General features: G+C 48.3%; 1 protein-coding gene across 1 annotated transcript in view; it reads left to right on the top strand.

Moving 5' to 3' along the window:
* Window positions 1-7063: 7063 nt before the first annotated feature.
* The window catches only part of LHX4 (LIM homeobox 4), a 44889-nt gene continuing 28356 nt past the window's right edge, over window positions 7064-23596 (top strand). Inside the window, exon 1 of the mRNA XM_043485700.1 lies at window positions 7064-7362. Within this exon, the coding sequence (XP_043341635.1) occupies window positions 7287-7362 (76 nt within the window). The 5' untranslated portion in view covers window positions 7064-7286. The remainder of the gene's footprint in view (window positions 7363-23596) is intronic.

Here is a 23596-nt window from a genome sequence, read left to right as displayed (position 1 = left end):
TTTACAACCTCCTCCCTAGAAGCTGAGACAACAGAGCATCAGGTTAGAGGCTCTGGGACTGGGCCCTGGTATCCTAGAGCAGGCAGCCCCACCTTTCTGCGCTGTTTCCTCATTGGTAGAGTGGTTGGATTACGATGGGCCCTACCTACCTTGTGATGCTTAAGTGAGAAGAGGTGTGGAAAGGCCCCTAACCAACCATAAAGCACTGAGAGATGGGGGTCACTGGATCATTCTCGGATTCAGGATGCCTCTGGGTCCTGGAGACTGAAGAGGGACATGGGGAAGGGAGAGCGAGTGTCGGCTGTGTGCAACCTCTGGAGTCCAAGTTCTTTTTGCAGATGATCTTGAGTATTAGGTGAACATTCAAAACAAAGGTAAAGAGAGCAGGATTGCAGGTTGTGTGGGCAGAGCAGCTTCTGAAGAGAAGATACAGAATCTGGTATCTCAGCGTGCCACGGAGAGGCTGTTTGGGAAAGCAGGCAGAAGGAACACAGCCCAGTTATTGGTGATGACCGTGGGTCACCTTCTTAACAACCACCACAATGGCACTTGAGGGCCTTCTGTGCGCTGAGCGCTGGGTTCTGGAGTTTATATGCATTATCTCTAGTCCAACAAGTACCCTACAATGTAGAGGGGCCATCTCCCCATTTTACAGATGAGAAGGGAAGCTAGCAAGGTTAAGTAACTTTCCCTAGGTGTCAGGTGAGCCCTGATGGTCTGACCCATTGCACCAGAGGCTCTTTTCAGGGATCCCTTCTCCCAGCCACCACCCAGCTGTGCCTTCTTGCCCGCTTTGCTCGGTGCAAAAGCTGCCTGTTTCCTTAATGGAGTGACAACTTATCATAATATAGTTAAAATTTCACCCAAGGAGTAATTTAGGCATCTTTACCTCAGCTTGTGACCTACTCTTGTGTAAGAGTAGGTTTCCACCTCCAAAGGGGAAAGAAAACAAAAAAACCCATGATCATGGGTCTCTCCCTCCCAACTAACATTTTCAGGAAAGAAGAACTCCGAAGTTCCAGTCTTTACTTGAAAGCATTCTGAAGAGTTTCTTGTCTCTTGGTTTCTCCCACAAATGCCAAAGAATAAAAAGTAAAACAGGCAAAATACTATAGAGGGGATACAATAATGATGCAGGTTCCTAGTTGCTTCAGGTGACCATCTGTGACAAGAATACTACCATTATTTAGCCACTGAGAAGGCAAAGTAAGGGACCTGCCAAAGTTTACCCCAGGTAGGATGTACACAGTTGGGATTTGAATTCAGGTACTCTGAGCCCAGAACCCAAATGTCTGCTAACCCAGGCTCTGCCTCCCTCCCAGTACAAGGAAGGCAGATGCCCCTGAGGAACTTAGCTGACACTATTCCACAGGTGTGCTGGGAATCATGGAGCAAGGTAATCTGTCTGCACTTGGCACTCTGGGTCATTGTCTTCCAGGGCCCAGCAAGAAGCTGGCATTCAATGGGTATTTAGTGAATGCATAAATTAAGAAATAATCTAAAATATCCTAGATTTTTTATAGGAAATAAAAAGAAAAAACTCTGAGATTAGAATGAAACCAAATTCCTCAATTCATTCCCCTGCTTCCCATACACATAGGCCATGGGGTGTTATGGCTGCACAGATGGATCTCAGAAGACTTGGCCTCGCTCAGTGATATATCCTGTTCTACCACCAGGCTATGCCCAGGGGCCTTCAAATAAAAGTTACTTCATGGTGCTAGCGATAGAGCCAGACTACCTATGACCATAACCTGGCCCCACTGCTTACTATCTGTGCAACCTTGGGCACATCACCTGACTGCTCTGTGCTGACTCAGTTTTCTTGTCTATAAAATGGGGATAATAATAGTTCCTGCCTCAGTGGATTTCTGAGGGTTAAATGAGTTAATATATACCGAACACTTAGAGTAGTGCAGGTGATATGAGTGTTAGCTATTGTCAATTTCCTTCTTCCTCTAAGGATCCCAGTGCCCTTTACTTATTCTGTTTTTGAGCTACTTACTGACTCATAATCTCATTTTGAGAGTTAGATGTCCAAGAACAGGACCATCTCTTTTCCATGTCCCTTAAATTCCTGTGTCAAGGACACGGGGCAGGTTTAAGATGAGCAACAACTGATCAGCATCCCTGGGGGGAGAGATCCCTGGAAGATTCTGGGAAGAGAAAGAGACAAATGACAAAGTGGTGGGCTCACAAAAGAGGCCTGTGACAAATGACTGGGAGGACTGGGTGGACAGATGGAGAAGAGCAAAGGCCCCTGTCCTTTTATTGGAGAACTCCTTGTGGCTCCCTGAACAAGACAGTGGCTCCCTAGGGGCTGGGCTAAGGGTTGGTCTCCCTGGTTTTCTCTGCTGGGATGAGTAATATGGACCAGGGCAGAGGGTCTATATCAATCTAGCCCAGCAGAAAAATGAATGAAAATTGAATTCCCCAAGGAGAATTGGGGAGCTGTTATCCAGACAGAGATAAATCAAAGGATGCCATAGAGACAGAGAGAGCAGGTTTCCAACAGCAGGAGAATAATTAAGGAAACAGTTTCGAAATGCAAATGATAAAAGAGGGTTTGAGAGGAATAAGGACAAGGAGGAGATGATTGGAGATGGGGTGACAAGGAGCAGAGGCAGTGAATTTGTCCCTCAGCAGGAAAAGAGACGGGGCTTCAGGATTCCTGGCGTCTGAGGGTGAACTCTCCCACTCTGTGAAGTTCCTAAAATGCAAGGGTTAGAAGACACACAAGTCTGCTGTGCCCAGTGGAAAGAGCACCAGATTGGGAGTCAAAGGCTGGATTTAATTTCCAGTTGACTCTGTAACTTATTAGCAGTGTGACCTTAGGCAAACCACTTAACTTCTCCGTTTCCTGATAGTCATACCCAAGCCCTGGCATGATGGTGAAGATCAAATGAGATAAAATATGTGGAGAAACTTTGTAAAATGTAAAGTGCTAGACAAATGCAAGCTTTAATCATTTTCTTAAATTGAGTTTCTGGAGAGTCTTCCCTCAGAATTGGATCCACTGACATGTTGGGTTTGGTTCCCAGAAATGTAATATGTAAATGTCCAGAAAGTACTGGATACTCTTCCTGACTATTGACCGATTGCCCTGACAGAACTTTAGATCTGGGAAAGCCACATGGCCACGAGCCATGAGTGGTGGCTGGTACCCACCCTCCTGCTGGGGTGTAGCTAAAAGGCACAGGTCTGAGGAGGCTCTGAGGACCATTGCTCCTGGGATGTCATCTGCCCGCTGTGTACAGCCTTCAGTGGGAAAAGCCCTGAGTTAGCTCAGAGGTTTAAGTCCAAACACCTCGATAGTTTTCCTGGGCTATTCCAGTAGACTGTCTGCTCTCTGTGGGAACTAGTCCTTCTTCCATTCTGTGGGGGGTTGGGGCGGGGAGACTAGCTTAGCCCATTATCCTCAGTGTTTTCACCCTCCAATGCCACTTATGAAATTGTTGTGAATAATAGGTGGAATTACACAGGTAGAAGCTCTTACCTTGGTGCCGGGCACAGTTTTATACTTTCAGTAAATACTGGTTGTTATTATTATCACCACAGGTTATTATGTTGATGTTATTATTATCGCTATCTGTAGTGGCAGGCACTAAAAGGTACATTTAAGGGAAGCTTTTTCTTTTTTAAACTGGAGATTCATTATTAGATGGGACAGGCAAGGGCCCAGGAGGAAACTGAAATACCTTGCCAGATGTAGGTGTTAGTGAAAGACCTTGGGAGTGGGATTCAGCTCATACCAGGAGACAAATACCTCTAGAGAACTATAGGAATGCAAAAAGGGTATTTATTGGTGGAGCTGCTTTGTGGGTACCTATGGAGACACAGAGGGATGTTGGGGGAACTGCTTCTCACCAGTCAAGAACTGACAGCAGAATGGGTCTCTCAGGGCTCTTGTGCCATTGGGTAGAGTTGAAAGTGGCATCCCCTGAACAGCCCTGGGCACAGAAGAGTCCCCACCACAGTAATGCTGCCCCCAATCCAGTGACAGGCTAATGACATGCAGTGAGAAGAGGGCAGGACCCAGGCAGGTTCATTCAAGGGGAGCAGGAGCTGCAGAGAGCATTTAAAAATTATAATATTAAATCATAGAAGTAATTATGCATATGCTTCACATTTCACTGCATATAAATATTTTATCTTTCATTAATATTACTGAAAATATATATCAACTTTACAGGAAATCTGGAAAAGAAAAAATTCCTTAAAATACATTTCCCTAATATACTTTTTTTTCCGTAATACACATCTGAATAGCATTCTGATATATTTTCTTCCAGTTTTTCCCCAAAGTTTTTGAAAAACAACTTCTATTAGTTTTTTTTCTGCCTTATAAAATAATGTGCTCATCGAGGAAACTGAAAAGAGCAAAAAGAAGAAAATAAAAATTGTAATGTACAGATAATCACTTTCATATTTTAGCATATATTTCTATCTACACTTGTTTAAAAAATATCCTAAAGTCCATACTGCTTCACATTCTCATTTTTCCCTCACCTCCTTATAAATCTGGAACACTTTTCTACATTATTAAATATCCTGTTGTATTTTCAAATGACTAATATTCCATTTATATACTCTAATAATCCCCTATTGTTGGATATATAGATTATACTCTTTAACTGTTATAAACATATATCATTATAGATGTTATTCTTATTTTGTGTGGACAAATTTTTATATGAATGAGGTCAAATCCATCACACTGTTAGGCTATAAAAGATATTGCCAAAATGCCCTCAGCAGACATTGTTCCTCTTTGCATACCTACCAAGAAACTGTTTTCTAATTTTCCCTCACACCCTAGCCAACAATGGGACTACCACTGCTTTTATTTTTGACTAACATTTTTACATACTTATAATCATACAATATTGCATCCTGCTTTTGAAATTTTTAGTATTTCACAAGCATTTCCATGTTGCTAGGTTTCATAATTAGTTTCAATAATTGTATAACATTATTTTTCTTTTATTGAATATTTAGGTTGTTTAAGCATCTTCTTGTCTGAAACTTTTTTCAAATTTTATTATTTCCTTAGAATAGACACTCAAAAGTGGAATGACATGAGCTAAAGAGTATGAATAGTTTATGGACTTGATACATATTGCCCAATTGCTTTTCAAACGAATTTAAGAGCTTTTAAACACATTAGCAATGTTTGTGAGAGAAACAGTCTCCAAGCACCTTCAACAGCAGTGAATTCTACGATTCTTCCTCCCCCCCTCTTCACTGAACAGACAGAAAGAGGTTTATGTACAAGATGTTTTGTTTTGCTTTTCTTTGATTCTTAATGAGGCTGGCATTTCCTCGTGATTGCTAGCAAAAGTTTTCGTAGAAAACATTTTGGTAAACTCTGAAAATGTCACCTGGTTCTTGGCTTCTTGTGCACTGGAATTGCCTCGCAGGTAGGCAGGGCAAGAGACGATGCCAACCCAGCTCCAGGACACACAGAAGTCAGTGTGACTTCATTGAAAACAAATTCTAAGCGCTGACAGCCATGCCATGCTCCCCCACTGTCACGCTTGTCCCTCACCAGTCCTTGGTATCCCCTCTTCGTGGGCAACACCAGAAGAAAAAGCTGGATGGTTGGAGAGAGAGCACCCAGTTCCCCTTCCCACTCGAGCCAGACCCCACTAAGCTGGGATCACACATCTGTCTATGTCTCTGGAACGAAATTCAGAGTGGCGGTGTTGCGAGGGCTGGGATCCGGAGAGTCGCCTATTAGGACAGGATCCTAGGATCAGGAGAGGGTCCTATTGCAGGGGGATGGGCTTCTCGCGCCTGCAGTCAGGCGGCGTCGAGAATCTGATGAAGCACGCGGAGGAGACCCGTCCCATCGATGGGCCTTCTGTTTTATTTCCTCCAGGACCTCGCGCGGAGAATTGGTGTTTGTGTGTGTCTTGTAAATACCATAAGCGTTATGGTATGTAAAGTGTCATGGTACCATAACACGCGCGCCTTCGCTCGTTAGCCCCAGCGGTGGGTGTGCGCGTTGCCGCCCTGCACGCACGAGGTGGGGAATTGTTCAAAACACCCGCGGTAGCAGCGGGTGAGGCAGGGCGGTCTCGAAGGACTGAGGGCAGGACAAGCAAGGCGGACGCAGGCAGAGCGGCCGGGACGGGGCGGAGGAGGACCGAAGAGTCCACTGGGAGCCGCAGGCCGTGGTGTGCGGGGGCGCGCACCCGGGGGTCCGCGCCCCGCTACCTCCGCGCGCAGCCCCTGGCGGCCCTCCACCACCGGCCGCCGCCCGCTGCGTGACTCGCGCGCTCCGGGCTGAGTACGGGCTGTCCCTGGCCCGGCCTCAGCCAGACGCGGGGGAGAGAGAGCAAGGACTGGGAAGCGCCGGCGGGAAAGGAGTTGGCTGGAGGAGAAGAGGAGGAGGCCGAGGACGAGGAGGATGGAGTCATCTAGTTACGGAGCGCGCTCGATCATCAGGCCAGGAGAAGCCCGGGACCGAGAGCGCGCGACGGGAAGACCCCCGCCGAGCGGCCCGGCCTCGGGGCGCCTGCCCCGCCCTTTGGTTCGAACAGAGAAGCGGAGAGGACACGAGCCGCCCGCTGGGGCCGGGACCACCCCTCCCTCCCCGGGGGAACCCACGGAACCCTCGAAGACCCGGACACCGCCGTCCGGGACACCTGCTGCCGCGGCCGAGCTAGCCGCAGTATTTATACCCGGGGCGCGAGCGCGCACCGCGGGCAGCGGGTGGGGGAAGGCCCGTGAGGCCCCGCCCCGCTCCATGCGGTCCCGCCCTCCTGCCTGGCCGGCCGGCCTCCCTCGGGGCGCTGGGACCCTCACTCCGGCCTAGGTCCTCCGCCTGCTGCCCGGTGGGGGGCTTGGCTGAAGGGCGGGCCTGCCTGCGGAAAGCGACGTCACGGCCGTTCCTGCAGTGTGAATGAATCAAAATGCCTGGGTGACCGCGGCCTCCCCGGCGGCCGGCACGCCAAGGGTGGAGGGGGAGGGGGAGGGAAGCGGGCGGGGGAGGGAGGAGGGGGAAAAAAAGCCAGAGCTGCAGCAACAGCGTCTCCTCAACCCGGGATGTGCACCAACCCGGGAGAGGGAGATCAAAGGGATTTGAAACAGACCGGGGACTGGCAGGGGGAGGGGGCCAGGCAGCCTGTGGAATCTTGCTGGAGAAGCGGAGGGTCCGCTTCCACCGTGACTTCGGCGGTCTGGTTGGGTGTTTTTTTATTATTATTATTATTTTCCAATTTCTGAATCCAGCTTGAGCGAGAGATCTCCGTAGACTGCGACTCGCTGGCTCTCGCTCGGAGATGATGCAGAGCGCAGCTGTCCCCGCGGAGGGGGCTGTCAAGGGGCTCCCGGAGATGCTTGGTGTGCCGATGCAACGTAAGACACCCCCGTTTCTCGCTGATTTAATTTGATAGCCAGACATCCAGCAGCTTTGGCCGGTTTGGGGCGGGCCGAACGCTGCGCGTAGCCTGGACCGGAGGGGACGGGCGGGGCGAGGGGCCGACGGCCGGGGCGCAGAGGCGGTCACAGGGCAGGGGCACCAGCCAGAGTGCATTTGAAGGGCCTGGCCCTTGGCTTTGGCGGCCGAAAGTGAACGCCTCCGGGATGGTGCTTGAGGCGATCCGAGGGATACCGAACCCCGCATCCCCAGCCCATGGCTTTTCTAGGAGCGTGGGGGAGAGTGCTGTTTGGGGACGCTAGGGGAACAGGCTGCAGGCCAGGCCAGAGCCCTGGGGTGGTCTCCCCCCCTCCCCGGGGGGGGGGGGGGCGGGGAGGGCTACAGTCAAAGCTCGAAGTACCGCTAGTGCAACTTCACCCCAGCTGGCGGAAAGTTGGAGAGCGCGTCCCCCGCCCCCGGGGCTGGCGGCACAGAAGCCCAGGCCACACTCTGTCCCCGCGCGCAGGGCGGTGCGTCCTGGTGCGTCCCCAGCCAATGCTGCCCGCAGCGCCCGCCGCCTGCGCCGCCGGGAACTGCCAGCTCCTAGTGAGGAAATCCACTCGCCATATTCTAGCAAGCCGAGGAATGAAGGGAGGGGGGAGCACCAGGACGAAGTTCTGAACTCGGGGTACATTCTTGGCGCACGAGAGGGCAGGTTTCGGGATGGCTTGGACTCGGAAGGGAAGAGATTAGAGCGTAAGGGCGCTTTGCTCGCCCGCTCGCTTGTCTTTCCTGCGCCCGAAAATTAGGAAGGTGGCCGGAGCTCAGAGCCTGTTTATCTTCAGGTGTGTGTGTGAGAGTAGGTGTGAGTGCGCGCGCGCAGGGATTTTACAGGTGGGAATCTGTTTCTGTCCCTCGCTCGCGAAGGGTGAGTCTTCGGTGAAAAATCTGAGCAGAGGCCTGAGCAGGTCCCGTGGCATCGCGCGCGCGTGGCGGGCGCCTCGCGAGCCCTGACCCGCAGGCTCTAGGGTTCCGCGGAACGCCCCTGGGCATGGTAGAGAGAAGAAGGGCTTCCTCCCTCTACTCGCCGAGGGGTTTCCGCCTGCGACTTCTTCCGTGGAGCGGTAGCTACATCCTTGAGGTTTAAGTCAGAGCCGGCTCATCCACGGATGGTACCTACCTACGAACTACGGTGTACGAGCGCGCCCTCCTGCGCCTCGGCTCTCCATGACAAGGTTCTGCCCCAGCAATACCTCAAAGGTGGGCTGGCGAGTGTGCCCCGACTCCGCGACTTCCTAAGAAGTTTGTGAGAAGGGATTAGAAGAGGATAGCTTCACTCAAATCTATTTAGGTTGTTCCTTGACTATATCCTACAGTTATCTTTTGTGTCTTTTTCGGTCAATTGTTGACAATTCTAAGTCTGCGCTGTGCCTTCAGGAGTTTACTGCTAAGATGTGTCTCTAGAAGGTGTTGGGGACTCCCTGACTCCTTACTCCCTTCATCCACCAAGGGCGGGGAGGGAGGGGGTTGTCAGCCCCCTCGCACACACACAAACCCTGTCAAAGGTGCTCCGGCTTAAGCTGATTGTCACTCTGTGCAAGTGAGGGGAGTGTGAGAGTGGACGACGGTGTGTGTTTCCCGAGTCCTTTTACTGGGTGCAGCTGTGATTTAATAGCCGTGGTTCATAGGTAGCCTGTGTTAGGACCGCAACATAATACAGGGGGTTTTGCTCTGACAGCCTTTCTTTGGATGCCTCGCACACACTCTCAGATGGTCTCACTTTTTTGTTTTTCTTACTCAGAGACAACTTTGATTCCATAATCAGGAACTCGATTTCCTAAAATGCCTAGAGCTCACCCTCAGAGTGACAGTTCGCCAGGGCTCAGCGTCTGGGTTCGAAGTGTGGAAAACTTAAGGAGGTAGAGAAGGGGACTCTCATTCCAGGGTGGTCCAGCGAGGCAAGGCTGAACCAGGAAGAGGTGGTCTGTCCTTCCTTTTGTCTTGCCCCGGTTCTGTGGCCTAGGTTGGAGGAGGCACTGGCCAAAATTGAGGGCACCAATCCCCTTGGAGATTGGGGTCAGCTTTTTTTTTTCTTTTGGGGATGTATGTGGATTGTTCTCTCACCCACTGCAGCAGATCTGGCTTCTGGCTATTAAGCTGCTGGGGCTGGGAACTGGGGGTGGAGGGAAGGAGGGGGGCTGGTCCCCTCTGGCATATATACCCAAGCATTCTCTTTCTTGGGATGTAGGACCCAGTAACCTAAGAATTCCATGTAGAAGTGGACATGCCCTTGGGCCTCAGGGAGGGAGCAGGGTAATCCTGGGATGTGGGTGTTTAAACCTGGGGGGGTTGGAGAAGAGAAGAGAAAAGCTCTCCAACGCGGGTCCCTCCACACCACCAACTGGAAGGCTCACCCACCCCGTCCCCACCACAGCCACCTTCTGCTTCTTCACCCTGAGCCACAGATGGGGCACAGGTCTAGGCATCCCCCCTACTTCAGTGCCTCTGGTGCTCTGGCCTCTAGGGGCATTGTAGGGGTTGGAATCCAGTTTGGTCTTCTGCTTTGAGGGCTTGGTTTGGGTGCATTCCCTTCAGGAAAACATCACCAAGTTATGTAATCATTTCTCTCTCTTGGCGGTCCTCTTCCGTACACCCTATCCACTCCCATACTCCCAAGCCCTCCCCCCCCCCCACCACACACACAACACTTGCTCCTGGGCGGCCTGGTCTATGGCGCTCCCTGTCCCCCTGCTTCACCGCTTGGAGGTTGCAGAGCAGGTCCCGGCCTCTCTCCCACAGCCCCTGGGTCACCTGATGAGGATGCGCTGGGTTCAGGCTTTCTTGGGACAAGCTGGGAGTCTTCATCCCTTTGAGGGGCATTGGCCTGAGCAAGAAGCTGGGAAGAATCTGGAAGGAGGAGGCTGGGCTCAATCCAAGAGCAACTTAGGTAGAGAAATAAAACATCCCCCACCCCCACCCCACTTAAAGCTTGGACTGGTCGCCTGGGCAGCGCCCCCTCCCGCCTCAGGTCAGTGTTTTCTAAGGAACTCAAACCCTGGCTTCTTGCTCCTCAGTCACATCCAGCACCAGAGGAGTTCATTGTTTGTGGGTGCGGGCAGATGGGTTCAGGAAAGGACCTTGTTCTAAGTTGATGGGTCCCGGCTACTTGGCCCATGATTTAGGGTAGCTGATTTCTCTTGTTCCCCGAACAGCCTGTCTTTGGGTGGTCCTCGCTGTGTCCCTCAGGGCTGCCAAGGTCGGAATCCCCACAGTGCCTGACCCTGGGCAGCGCTGGGTGCGGTGACCTCTCAGCTTCCTCCCCTGAACCTCTCTTCTCCCTGAATCCAGCGGTTCCAGTCCTGCTGGCCCCTCTTGCTGGCCAAGATGTTTAGGAGCAATGAGGGACATTGTGGGGGGCGGCGTTTTATCGGCCCCTTGCCTTCGGTTTTGGCCCATCTCACACGTAGTCTTCCGGGGCACCGAGGAAAGGAAAACGGACATCTGAGAATGTTGGCTGGAGAGCGGCCCAATCCCTGGGAGGAAGGACAGATTGGCCCGGTCCAGACTAGGGATGGTGAATGGGAAGCAGGCCGGGGGTGGAGGTCATCCATCTCTTACTTGTGTCCTAAGAAAATATGTTTTGCAGCTCTCGTGGACCCCGAAGCTGTGGGCAAGGGTGTTTGGTTTTGTATTTGGTAGGATCTGGGCAAAGGACGTCTCAGGACGCCTCACTAGCCTTCTTCCCTTCCGGGTGCTCCTGCGTGGGGTGAGTTCTCCCTGGCCTGGTCGGCCCCGACTCCTCGCCCCCAACCTTAAACTCTTGCAGGCTATATCTTAAGGGTGGAGTAAACGCATTTCCCGGCCGGGAGTTCTCTCCAACTCTGGAACAGCGATTTGCTTGCTCTTCTTCCCATTCTTGCCTTTTCTTGTGGTTCCAGGGGAGGTTAAAAGGGGGGAGAAAATATACAGAGATTGAAATTTCATCAGATTCCAATACAGATATTCAAACAGCAGCCTCCAACACCGCAAACCTCTTTCCTTGCGTCATAAAAATGTAGTCCCGCGCGGGCCAACTTTTACAGGTCAGACTGGTCGGTCCCGCTGGCAGATTTGGGCCTCGCCCTTTGGGGATTCGGACCCTCCCTCCGCGAGGATCCTGTCCCACCATCCGGCCCGAGCTGCGCACGAGTCAGAGGTAATTTGGAGAAACCTGGGTGAGCGCAGCCGTGCCTCGTTCGGGGCGGCGGGGGGCCGCGGCGCCCGAGGGGCTCGCTGCTCGGGCCTCCTCGGTTCCCAGCCTACATCGGAGAGGGCGGAGGAGAGCCCGCCTGGGAAGCCGCAGTCTCGGGGCGCTCAGGGAGATGGATTAACGATGTAACCCAGACAGAGAGCAGGCAGGTGGGGCGAGTGAGGGGCGAAGTTCTGCACTGAGCGGCCCCATGTCCGCGTCCAGGGGAGAAGAGAAGTCGGGGCTGAGAAGAGGAGGCAGGACCTACTCGAGTGGTTTCCTCGCTTGGCCGCGATCCATCCTCGCGGAAAAGCAGAGCCAGGAGGGGCCAGGCGGGAGCGGCGTCCTCGGGTCTGGGAGCGCGACCTGGGTGACCTCGCCGCCACCGGGGCAGAGCTCCTCCGCCCCCAAGGCAGGCGCCGGCCTGGGTGGCCCGGGGGAACCGAAGATGAATTGCTTCCAAAAGCGTTTGCCTCGCACCTGCGGGCGGCGCACCGTCCGGGGCGAGCCCGCCGCGTGCCCTGGGTTTTTGAGGGCTTGCCCGGGGGACAGGTGCGGACAGGGCGGCCCTTCCCGCGGAGCCAGCTTCGCCTGCACCGCGTCCACCCGCTCCAAGTGCAGGTCGCAGCTGCGAAGAGGGCAAAAGAGGGGCGCATTCGGCACCGCGCGGCGCATTCGGCATTCCTGTGCCTTAGCCCTTTCCCTCCGTCCACCTTGCCAGTCCACCTTCCTCTTCCTAGTTTATTATACCTATTGGTCTGGGATTAGCCAAGCCTGGAGCCAGTTTCCTACTTGTTTGGAGCCGGGCAGACTTTTTTCGCCGGGAGCGCAGACGGAGCGCGGAGACTATAAATCCTCTTCTTCCGCATACCCATTTCTCACCAAGAATTTGGGAAGACCGTGTTAACCCCACCCCCACCCCCACGCGGGCGGCACAAGTCTTTCCGTGAATTTTTAACTCTCAGAAAGCGGTTCTCACGTTTTGGGAGCGGCTCCTCCGGCACAGAGCAGCCGGCGGGTCCCTGCGCCGCGCGCCCCCTTCCCGCGTTCCCCTCTGGGCTCCTGGCCCTGCTCCCCGAGCTTAGCGGACCTGGAAGAGCGCTTGAAACGTGGCAGGCTCAAGAGAGACGAGGTCTGTACCTGGACGGCTGTTGTTAATTAAATTCGACCTGGGGAGGGACTTAGTAACACTGTGCGCCCGAGAGAGAAATGGAGCGGGCAGCGGGTTGTACCCACTGTCCTACAGAGGAAGGCGCGGCTGGCACTCAGCGCAGGCTTCATTCACCCTTTGGGGCTCAGAGGTTGGCTTCATCGAGGATGGGATTTTTTTTTTTTTTTTTTTTAGAAGGCAGGGTGAATGTCTTTTAAGGGAATCTGAAGGATGAAACTAGTCAGGAAGAATTACTAGTAAAGCTCGGGTGAGATGAAACCGGGTGAGATGAAGTTAAATGAAGGAACACCAAAGCGTGGTGTACCTCCCTCCCGACACGCCAAAAACAAAGCGGGGTTAAGGCAAGAATGTAGGCTGAACGAGCTGGGAATTAGAGCACCATGAGTCTTCAAGACGTCTAGGAGTCAACCTACGCGACCAAATACCAGGGTCGATTTTTCAAAATCGAGTCCTCCTGGATGTGGGGTGGGGTGGGGGGTCGAGGCAGGCGGGAAACCGGCGTAGCAATGGATTTCCATTGAATAGACAGAACACAGCCCACGGGGGCGTCTTGGATTTTGAACAGTGACCTGATGACCCCGCTGACCAGGTGTAAACAGCCTCAAGTCCTAAATATTTCCATTGTCCTAACACTTCCCTTTTGCCTCGGATTTGAGAGTCCTTTCACTCTGGGCTCCAGTCAATTAGTGATTACTTTAGCACGGCATTAGCAGACAGAACCCAGAGAGAGGCAGGTGCTGGGAGGGCTGCAGTGGAGGAAGGGGAGGGAGACAGCCACACCTGCAGTCATCCAGGGATGGGAAATTAGTTAACAGGCACTCACCTTTCTTTCTATCACATTGTTAAGAGGTCTCCTTTGAGCCTCTTGATTTCGTCTGTACCCGTGGGTATCTTGTAGGTTTCTCAGGGAAACCAGTCTTCTCCTAATTAAAAAGTTGTGGAGGGGGGAGGTGGGTGGAGTTGGATGGAGGGACCTTGTGCCATTTCTTTCAATCAGGGAAATAGATCAGGATTGGGGCTGAGAAGCTTTGGAATGCAGAGAGACTTGGAAACAGTTTAGCTGCTGAGCAGCCGAAGGAGTCATCTTACCCTCTTTGGGAAACCCAAAGCTGGAGACAGACTGAAACAGCCATTTGCTATGGCGCACCAGATGCCTTACTGTATAGATGGCTGGGTTTGGAGATGGATGGTGTGTGCAGGGGGTTCGTTTTGTAATGGTTTTCTGCCTTTCGCCCCTTTCTGGAATGAGTGTTAACAATGCCTGTAACACAGCTGTGAGCCAACAGGGTCTACCGCTTTTAGGAAAATGTCATCGTGGTTTGAATGTCTGACTTCCTTGTCTCTCTCTCTTTTTCCTTTCTCCCTTCCTTCCTTCTTTTGTGAGATCTTTCTTTGCAGGAGGAGCATGAGTTTGCACAGGATTTCTGATCAGCGGGGTCTTATCAGGGGTTGAGTACCCAGCAGCCTGTGGGGAGGTAGATCCATCCATCAGTTTCCAGGAGGCTTGGGAGGGAAGAGCAATTTCTGGGTCTGGAACAGAAGCGGTCCTGGAGCGGGGCTACTGTTGTTTGTGGTAGGAAGAAAAATTCACATGCCCCCTGTGAGGTCTTTACCTTTTTAAGGTCTCAATTTTATAGGAACCTCCATCAAAATGGAGCACAAATGAGCCATTTTGAGGCGCTGCAGCTGGGGGTAGGAGGACAGGTTTAACTGGCAAAATTGAAATGGATTCTTCCTTGGAAAATGTACTTTGGGTTAACTGTACTTTGGGTTAGTGGCGGGTTGGAGAAATTGTCTTGGGAGGCAATTAGTAACTCCTGTTGTTATTTTGGCGGATTTCTTTTCTCTTATCCCCACTCCCCTTCCCTCTGCTGATCTAGGTCTAGCTAGTCACAGATGTTTTACTGTGGTATCTCACACCCAAATGCCTTTAAAGTATAATTTGCTTTAATTATAATGTTAGGGGGTTAACGGATTGGTTCTGGGAACAGCTTAATAGAGATAAAACTTACAGCCAAATTAATTGAAAGTTTCTTCTTATGAGGGAGCAGTTGCCAAACATATGGAATATTGCCACAGAATGAGACATCAGAAAAATGCATTGTGGAGATTCAGCAATGATTAAATGTGAAGAATGGAATAGAAATAGAGAGATGTCTGTGGCAGCTCCATAGACTGTCATGGATTCGTTTAATATGATTTTTTGGTTTTATTTGCAATTATTGAGAATAGTCAATACTCAAGATTACTAATTCTGTGTCAATGTATAACCTAGGAGATAATTCTATACCTGCAAATATATGTCTGCATTTCTTATTTTATTTACTATGGGATGCCTTCTGTTAAATGGTTGTCCAGATTAAGCCTTAAATGGTAACATCAAAATTGTCTCAAGGCTACTTTTGAATTTGATCTTTCATTGAAGAGGTTACTATTTTTGAGCTAAGCAGAAGAACAAAAGAGATTTTCAAAGGGACCTCAAACCACCATATGAAACAAATAGGACCCGTGGTGGGAAGGATTCTAGAGAAGAACAGAGAGAGAAGACGACCTTAGGTGTGATCATTTCTGATTCTCTGACTCTTTTCTAGTTTTTAGTCATTCGTCAAGACAAAAAAAAAAAAATTAGATAAGATGTGTAGATTGCTGTATTTTTAAAGTACATAAGCGAATAGGATTATATTAGAGAATATAATTTACTTTAAATGTGATGCCAGGTTTTGTTTTGTTTTTTACTTATCTCAATATTTTTGTGGCTGGCCCAGATCATTATAGACAATGCTGTCATCACATAATAACACAATGTTCAATAAACTTTTTATTCTTAAATTTTAAAGAACTAATATTGGAATTTTGTGCTTCTACTGTGCTGTTTAAGATTATTGTTACTAGGTTATTAAGAGAAAGTTTATAAAAACATTTTTGAAAATTATGTTTGGTCCCTTCAAGATTCTTTGGTTTAGAATAAGGGAACATATAAATAAGGATGCTGTAAGTTCAGTTCAGTCGCTCAGTCATGTCTGGCAAACTATTTCAGTGTTCTTGCTGAGAATCATGAACTCCTTATTGCCATAGAATAAAGGAATATATAAATAAGGATGCTCTAAACTGTTCAATAAAAGTGAATTGTCTTTAAAAGGGAAATAATAAGGAAAGAGCCAGGAGGGGGAAGAAATCAGACACATCTAGTTCTGATTAGTCATATAAACTGCATCCTGGGTCTCAGTCCTCTGTTCCTTTGGTCACAGTTATTGGGTGGGTGATTTGAAAGGGGAGTTATGACCAGAAAACAAGGTTTTATTGTCAGTAGGGATGGCAGCGACTTGGAATTGGAAAGTTTTATTTAAGAAATATGTATTGAATAACAGAACTTTTAATTACTTTAACTGTACCTCTGTTATAATTCTTAGACTTGGATATTCAAGAACTTAGGTTTGCATTTAGGCAGGCCTGGTACCATACTTGCTATGTCCTGTGGCCTTATGTTAGCAACACTTCAGAATTAATCATTCCCAGATGAAACGAATAAGCCCCCACTGAGAATACTTCCCCAACCTGCCTTTTCAAAACCTCCTTCTTTCTTTAAGAACTTTAGCTAACAGAGCAACATTGTCTGCCTTTAAGTGTTGTTTTCTCCCTCTTCTATGTTGGGAAGGGATGGAGAATTCCAAGAAAAACATTTGCATAATATTTCAATTATATATGTGTTTCCTTAAAGCCCTATTTGGCTTTTCTCCTTTCAGTTTGTAGTCAGTAAAAAAAAAAAAAAAGCAAATAAAATTAAGTATTTTGGGAAACATACAGTAGCCAAATGTTATTTAAGACAGAGTTCAAAACAAAAACTACTTACCAGCAAAAGGATTTGAGGTGAAACCCACCAGATAGAGGTGGCTTTGGTGGGCATTATTGGAAGCCTTGGTCTTCAATCAGTCTCAGAATCCATCACAGAGAAAAAGAAGATTTTAGCCCTGGTTTGCTCCCCAATTCTGTACCCTTAGGGAAGCGCTTTTAAATGTAGAGGTTCACTTTTCTCAAGATCTCAAAGAAGAGTAAATGAGCTTGCAGATTTGCAAGTTCTTGACAAAATTCATGGTGTGGGCAAACTTAAAGACCATGGTTCCTGGGTTTTGGGGATGGAGTTGCCCTAAGCGGGCTGGAGGGCTCCTGGGTTTCCCGAGAGGATGGCCAAGACAGTAGGGAGCGCTGGAGGGGTCTCCAAACAGGAAAGAAAGCCTGGAAACAGGTCCCAGTTGGCTTCCTATCCAGAAAGAAGCAAGGAAAACCTTTTCCTGAGCATAAGGCTGTCAAATCAAATGGTTTGTGAAACAAAAAGAATTTTATTGTCCAAAAGGCAGTGATAAAGCAGTGTCTTGCAGGATTCCAAAGTGGCCCATGAAAGTCCAAATTTTACAAAATACTAATCTGTTCTGAGACTGTGGTTAAACGAACATTATTCCAACCAGTACAAAATACCTGTCTTTAAAATATTAAAGTATTCACCAGCATTATGGGTCCAATGGAAATATCTGAAATTCTAAATCATTTTCCCAGAAAGATACACTTTCTCAAATACACTTTAGAAATCCTTGTCAAGTGTGTTGGTTCTAGTTTTAGTCTCCTTAGTGGAAAAAAAAAAAAACTGTTTTTCCTCACCTTGTTGATCTTCTGTGACCAAAGAGATAGAAAGCACAATTTTTCAAAGAATTAAAATCGATTAAACAAACACAAACGCTCTTTGAAATGTTTCATGGTGGCTCCAGGTTCCTTGAGAGCAGTTTCTTGGAAATGAAGAAACGTGAGTGGGAAATAAAAATACACAGTACTTATACATCACCAGAGGGGTGTGGGCAATTTGATCTGCTGCAGACCATATTAGACCTTTGATCTCTTCCACTTCCCACCTTTCTGAAACTTCACAAACGGAGGAATTTGGGGATTTAAAACAGAATCCGTTGTCTGATGGGTCGCTCTGAAAAATAAGCCCCATGTGTCCCCACTGTGGCACTTCAGGTGATTTGAGGGCTGAGCATCACGTTGTGGCTTTAGCTTCCTTGATGAAGAAGTAGGTTCCGGCTATAGGCAAAGGGTCTTTAGTTATTTCTTACCAAACAAGAAATAGTCACTTCACCATTTAGTGAAGTATTTAGATGCCTCCAAGAAAAAAGGAGAAGCCTCAAATGTTAATTTGAACTCAATCCACTCTTACCTGGATGCATTACAGCAAAAGGTCAGGCAGTTTGTGGTCCCAACCACCCCACCCTCAGCATTCACATATGAGGAGGGGGACCAAGGTCTGGCAAATTTGCCCTCATTCTGTGGAGGAAAGAATCTGACAGATTTCTTTATTCCAAAAAGACTGAATCTTGTAATGTTGCATTACCTGCTATTCATACTCTGGGATTATGTTGATTAGAAAGGGTTGAACATTTTCCAGATGCTTTAGAACAAGGGGGATGAAGGAGAGTTTTGAGTGTTTTGGTGGTGAGGGTAGGGGAAATTATATTGGGAAATAATGAAGCATGAAATAATTTTGATACACTTGATAAATCGATCTTGTTGGTGACTGGCTATGAGAAGGGAGAAGGAAGCTGACCACTGAGCTTGGACAAAGGTATTATGGAAGTAAGTGTTTTATGCTCATTAACTGATGCAGTCGCGTAGCAACCCTGAAAAAATGATGCTATTGTCTCCATTTTACAGATAAAAAAATTGAGGCTCGAAGAGATTGAACAACTTGTCCAAAATCACACACATGGTAGAATTAGCATCTCAGACTCTGGTCTGGGTTTTATCGTAAACAATTTGGCAGACCTAAAGATTTGAAGATCTGAACTCTAACCAGAACTGAAAAATTTCAAATTCCCTGAATAGTTTTCCAAAAAGATCTTTGAGCAAAATTTTCTACTTCCCCCTAGCTTTCCATTTCACTCACTATCCACTCTCCCCACCTCTCCAAGGTTGGACAGCTCCCTTATCCAGAGAAGGCTTCCTTTCTGTAGATATAGCTTGACTTCAGAAGAATTGGCTTTTTTTCCCCAGAGTCACCATGCCTTAGTTGTTGTATCCAGATATGTGTGTGCATGTGTTTATGTGCCTTTAGGAGTGTGTGTTAGTATCTGTGGCATGTGTTTGTACCTATGAGTACGTTTATTTGTGTGTGCCAAATGTTTGTCTGAGTATAGCTGAATGTGTGTGTGTGTGTCAGAGTGAATGTGGTATGTGTGGGTGCCTTTGTCTATGTATGAGTGTGTGTGCTCAATGAACATTAGCAATTGTGTTTCTCTATGTGTCTGAGTATATATGTGAGTGTGTCTGTGTTAAGTATGTCTTTGTATATCCTGCAAGTGTGACTATGTGCGTACATCTGACTGTGGGTATGTGACTGTGTGAGTGTGTGTGAGGATGTCTGCTTGGGTAGTTGTGTACATGCAGCTATTCTCCCTGCAGACTTAGGTCTGTGCCTTGGGTCGTGTCTCTCTGCTGGACTGTGGTGGACGGCCCCATGATGGGAAGGTATTGTCCCGTGTGGTCCAGCATCTCCACAGATTCCTTGGCTGCTCCAGGAGTGTTGCCGTCTTTTCATGCCTGGGTTTACCCTCTGCAGAACCCCAGCAGAGAGCGTCACCACAGAACACTTTCCTGCAGATAAGATAAAAATTTTCATTTTAAATGAAATGACTCCTCAGATCAGGAACTGAGTTTATAGATCAAATTCTGTCTTAGTGACTGCAGAAGTATGCTTAAACTCCGGTTTTCAAGGTAAAATCTTGCTGTATCAAATACTGCATGGATAAGTCAAGTTTACTAGGGACTTGGAAATCCTGTCACACCTTGGAAATTTTGGTTACGACTTTATTTCTTGTAGGAGACCTATATAACCTCTGTCCTGTTCAGACTCTTCAAATTATGGGAAAAAAATATCATAGTTTATTGTAGGTTAAAAAAAGATTTGTGTTGTTGCTCTTTGAAATTTTCTAGATAAACATTTCACACGCATCTAAATAATTGCCTGGAGCGCTGTCTCCTGAAGTGTGGAGTCTGAGGTCACAGGTCCTCACCCCCATCAAAGGCGGGGATGAATCAGAGAACAGGGGTTCCCACTCCCAGCCCTGCCTGGGCATTAGTCCCCTAAAACACCTGCATGCTCTGTCCGAAAGAGGGAAATCTGTCCCTCAGAATAGAGAGCACCAGAGGCCGTGGCTCATCAACTCCTTGTCCCTGAACACAGAGCAGCTTGGAGACTATTCCTGCACCTCCATCTCCCCTCCATAATGTGACACGTGATATGCTAGAACTAGCTGGGTGAGGTGATGTCTGACCCTCTAGCTCTAGTGTTGGGTGAGCCTACCCCAGGACAGACTTAGTTCAAATCCTGGTTCCCCTGTTGGGGGACCTCTGACACTTTGCTTGACCTCTCCCAGACTCAGTTTCCTCATCTGTAAACTGGGGCTAATAATGCTCCCTCACCAAGTTGTGTGGATTGAGGAAACCTACGTGCAGGGCCTGGCATAGTTTATAACAGGTTCTTGTTGCCTGGTTTTACCTCTATCATTGATATACTGTGGATCTCTTAAAACCATTTCTGCATTATCTTTGTTTTTTTAAAAATGCTCTATCTCTCAAAATCTGCAGTGGAATACAGTAGGAAAGGTTTTGTTTTCTTTTAACTTAAAAAGCATCCTTAGTGTGTCCTTTACCTTTTTGCCAAAGTTGAGGATGCCAGTTGGGTTCCAAGGCCTCAACCCCAAGTTTGGGAAGCCCAGCCTGACCCCTCCGGAAGCACTCCCTGTGGACTGGAGGTCGAGAGAAATGGCTCGTCTGCCTGCTTTTAGTGTTGTTCCTAAATGTGATGTTGTCTCGGCTTCCAACCCTCTAAACCCCCCTGCCCACCCTTCCCGCATACATTAGCCTTAATGTATTCTCCCTTGAATACTCATCATATTAAGTCTCCCGGTAGATACCTTGCTTGAAATAAATTTTATGGGCATGCATCCTCGCCCTCATCTCCATGCATTTGTGGCCTGGAGGAGAAATATAGGCGTATCTTTCCTTGGAGGCCAAACAACAATTAGGTGGGAACGGGCGGCCCTCTGGCCCGGGCGCAGGGCAGGGCGTGGGGAGGGAGCGGGCTTGCGCTCCGTTCCCCCATCGGTCTCTCCCGGAGTTAATTTGCCTCCGCCAGGCTGCGACCTGGCTCCTGGGACAAAGACATCCCTAGCTGGTCTTTTCCCCTGGGCTGATGATCCACAAAGACCCACAGGTCGGACGGGGCACCCGCGGCTCAGGGGAGCATGGGTTCCTTTGGCTCTGCACTGCGCATCCCGCGCACCTCTTCCCTGAGCCGAGGGCTTCTCCTCTAGGGCGTCCTTCCCATCCTTTGCATAAAGATGCCTGCAGCTTCTTCCTTAAGGCTCAGCAGCTGCCACCAGAGTGCCTGCAAGAGAGATACACGCCCTTTTCCTCTTAATGGCTCCATTTACCTGCCTGTCCCCATCCGCTGCCCAGGCTGGATTTCTCACACCAAGGGAGCTCCAGGTTACCTGCCCCTTACTCACCATAGCTTCACCTCTTCTTTCCCAACCTCCCAACTGGTAAGGCCCCCGCCCTTGGAACCCTCCCCGGCAGCTCCAGGAATGTGGCCCCTGGTGGTCCCTGGAGAGTCAAGTGTGTGGTTGAGCAGGAACCTGCTGGGAGGTGCCCAATGAGTCCCCAAGCCATGGCACAGCTGCTGTGTGCTGTGGGTCCTCTCTGAACCTCCGCACGAGGGTCTTGACATCTATGCGGACTTCTTGGTGGGAGTTCAGTGAGACCAAGCTCAGGAACCTGGGCCCCTAACTTTCCTTACTCAGCCCAGTGGCACCACTGCAAACACCTGATTACTGCAGTTATCTTACCTCCTAAGAATAGAAAGCCTTACTGAACACCTACTGTATACCAAGTCCTCGTCCTGTGTACTGAGTCCTGTTGTTTGGCCTCCAGCCAAAGTGTTGTGAAGATATTAATTTATCTTCACAACACTTCTACCAGATACAATTGTCATCATCACTCCATTTTACAGGTGAGGAAACTGAGGCAGAGGCAAAGTATTGGGTTGGCCATGAAAGTTCATTTGGGTTTTTCTGTAAGATGGTTTGGAAAAATCCAGATGAACTTTCTGACCAACCCAATGACTTGTTAAAGCTTAGAAAGCAGAATCAAAATTAGGCAGTCTGGCTCCAGAATCCATGGTCTTAACCTGTGTCCTACCTTACCGCTCTTATTCCATGGAAATTCCTGTAGCTATCGTGTGCTTAGCCCTTTGCTGGGACTCCTTGGTAAATACTTACTGGTTAATCAAGGGGGAAACCTTTTGAGATAAAAAGAAAATCCCATCTGAACTGGGACTGGTAGTGAGTATCCAAGCCTCCATGTATGGGGAGTTCTCATTTTTGGTCTGAGAATCAGGTCAAAGGGCAAGGCATCTAGTGAGTCTGACCTTCAGGCAATGGTGGTGCTGCCGAGGCCATGAAGGGAACGGGCTGTGTTGGGGTTCAGTTGGGTTCAAGATCAACTCTGTGTGTATAGGGCTAACAATGATGGTTAGTGAATGTCTCAATAGCCTGTCTATGTTTTAGATATAAATGACTTAATACTTGAGAAAGCTTTCTCTTTACATAGGTTTAGATGTGTTCAGTTTTTCCACTTAATGCTTTGAGGCTAATGCTCTTATGTGAACACTTTAAAATCACAAGTCTCGATAGCCTGTCTATGTTTTAGATATAAATGACTTAATACTTGCGAAAGCTTTCTCTTCACATAGGTTTAAATGTGTTCAGTTTTTCCCCTTAATGCTTTTGAAGCTAATGCTCTTATGTGAACACTTTAAAATCACAAGAGATTTAGTTTTACTACTTTTGTTGACATTTTGGGATGTGCAGGGAAAAGTAGTGAAGAACTGTCTCCAGGTGAACTTCTTAGAAATTTTTTCTTTTTGTAAATTTAAACATATATATTAAAAAAATTTACATTGTTGTGTTGGCTTCTGCCATACAACCACGCAAACCAGCCATAATTATACATACACACCCTCCTTAGCCTCCCTCCCTGTGATACATATATACTATGGAATATTACTCAGCCATAAAAAAGAATGAATTTGAGTCTAGTGAGGTGGATGAACGTCGAGCCTGTTACACAGAGTGAAGTAAGTCAGAGAAAAGAAAATACCATGTATTAATGCACATATATGGAATCTAGAAAAATGGTTTTGATGAACCTGTTGGAGACACAGATACAGAGAATGCATTTGTGGACACAGTGGGGGAAGGAGAGAGTGGTATGATTGGAGAAAGTAATATCAACATATATACACTATCAGGCGTAAGATGGATAACTGGTGAGGAGTTGCCGTATAACACAGGGAGCCCAGCCTGGCATTCTGTGATGACTTAGGGTTTGATCAGTAATGTATTTGATGATAAATATCTGTGGAGGTACTCTTGTGTGCCAGGCACTGTGCTAGGCACAGAGAAGACACAACTGAGAAAGAAATACTGCTCCTGCTCTTTAAGGATTCCACCTTCTAATGGGAAAGACAGTGTGTAAAAAGACAAGTAGCAAAAATGCTGTGATAGAGGTGAGAAACGCCAGGATTCACCAGCCTTGTTACATGCTGTATTATGAGACTACCATGGGAGGCCAAATGCTCGCACTTTTATGCTTTTGTTTTTAACATTTGTTACAGGGCTTTTTTTGAGGAAAAGGACAAGGGAAAATGGCTAGAGATGTTTGCACTATTTGTTCATCCAACTGTGAAAGCCTGACCATTTTATACATTTTGAAACTAATTCAGTGT

The sequence above is a fragment of the Cervus canadensis genome, chromosome 13 (genome assembly GCF_019320065.1).
Source record: "Cervus canadensis isolate Bull #8, Minnesota chromosome 13, ASM1932006v1, whole genome shotgun sequence".
NCBI lineage: Eukaryota > Metazoa > Chordata > Mammalia > Artiodactyla > Cervidae > Cervus > Cervus canadensis.
This window is presented reverse-complemented; position numbering and strand designations above follow the sequence as displayed.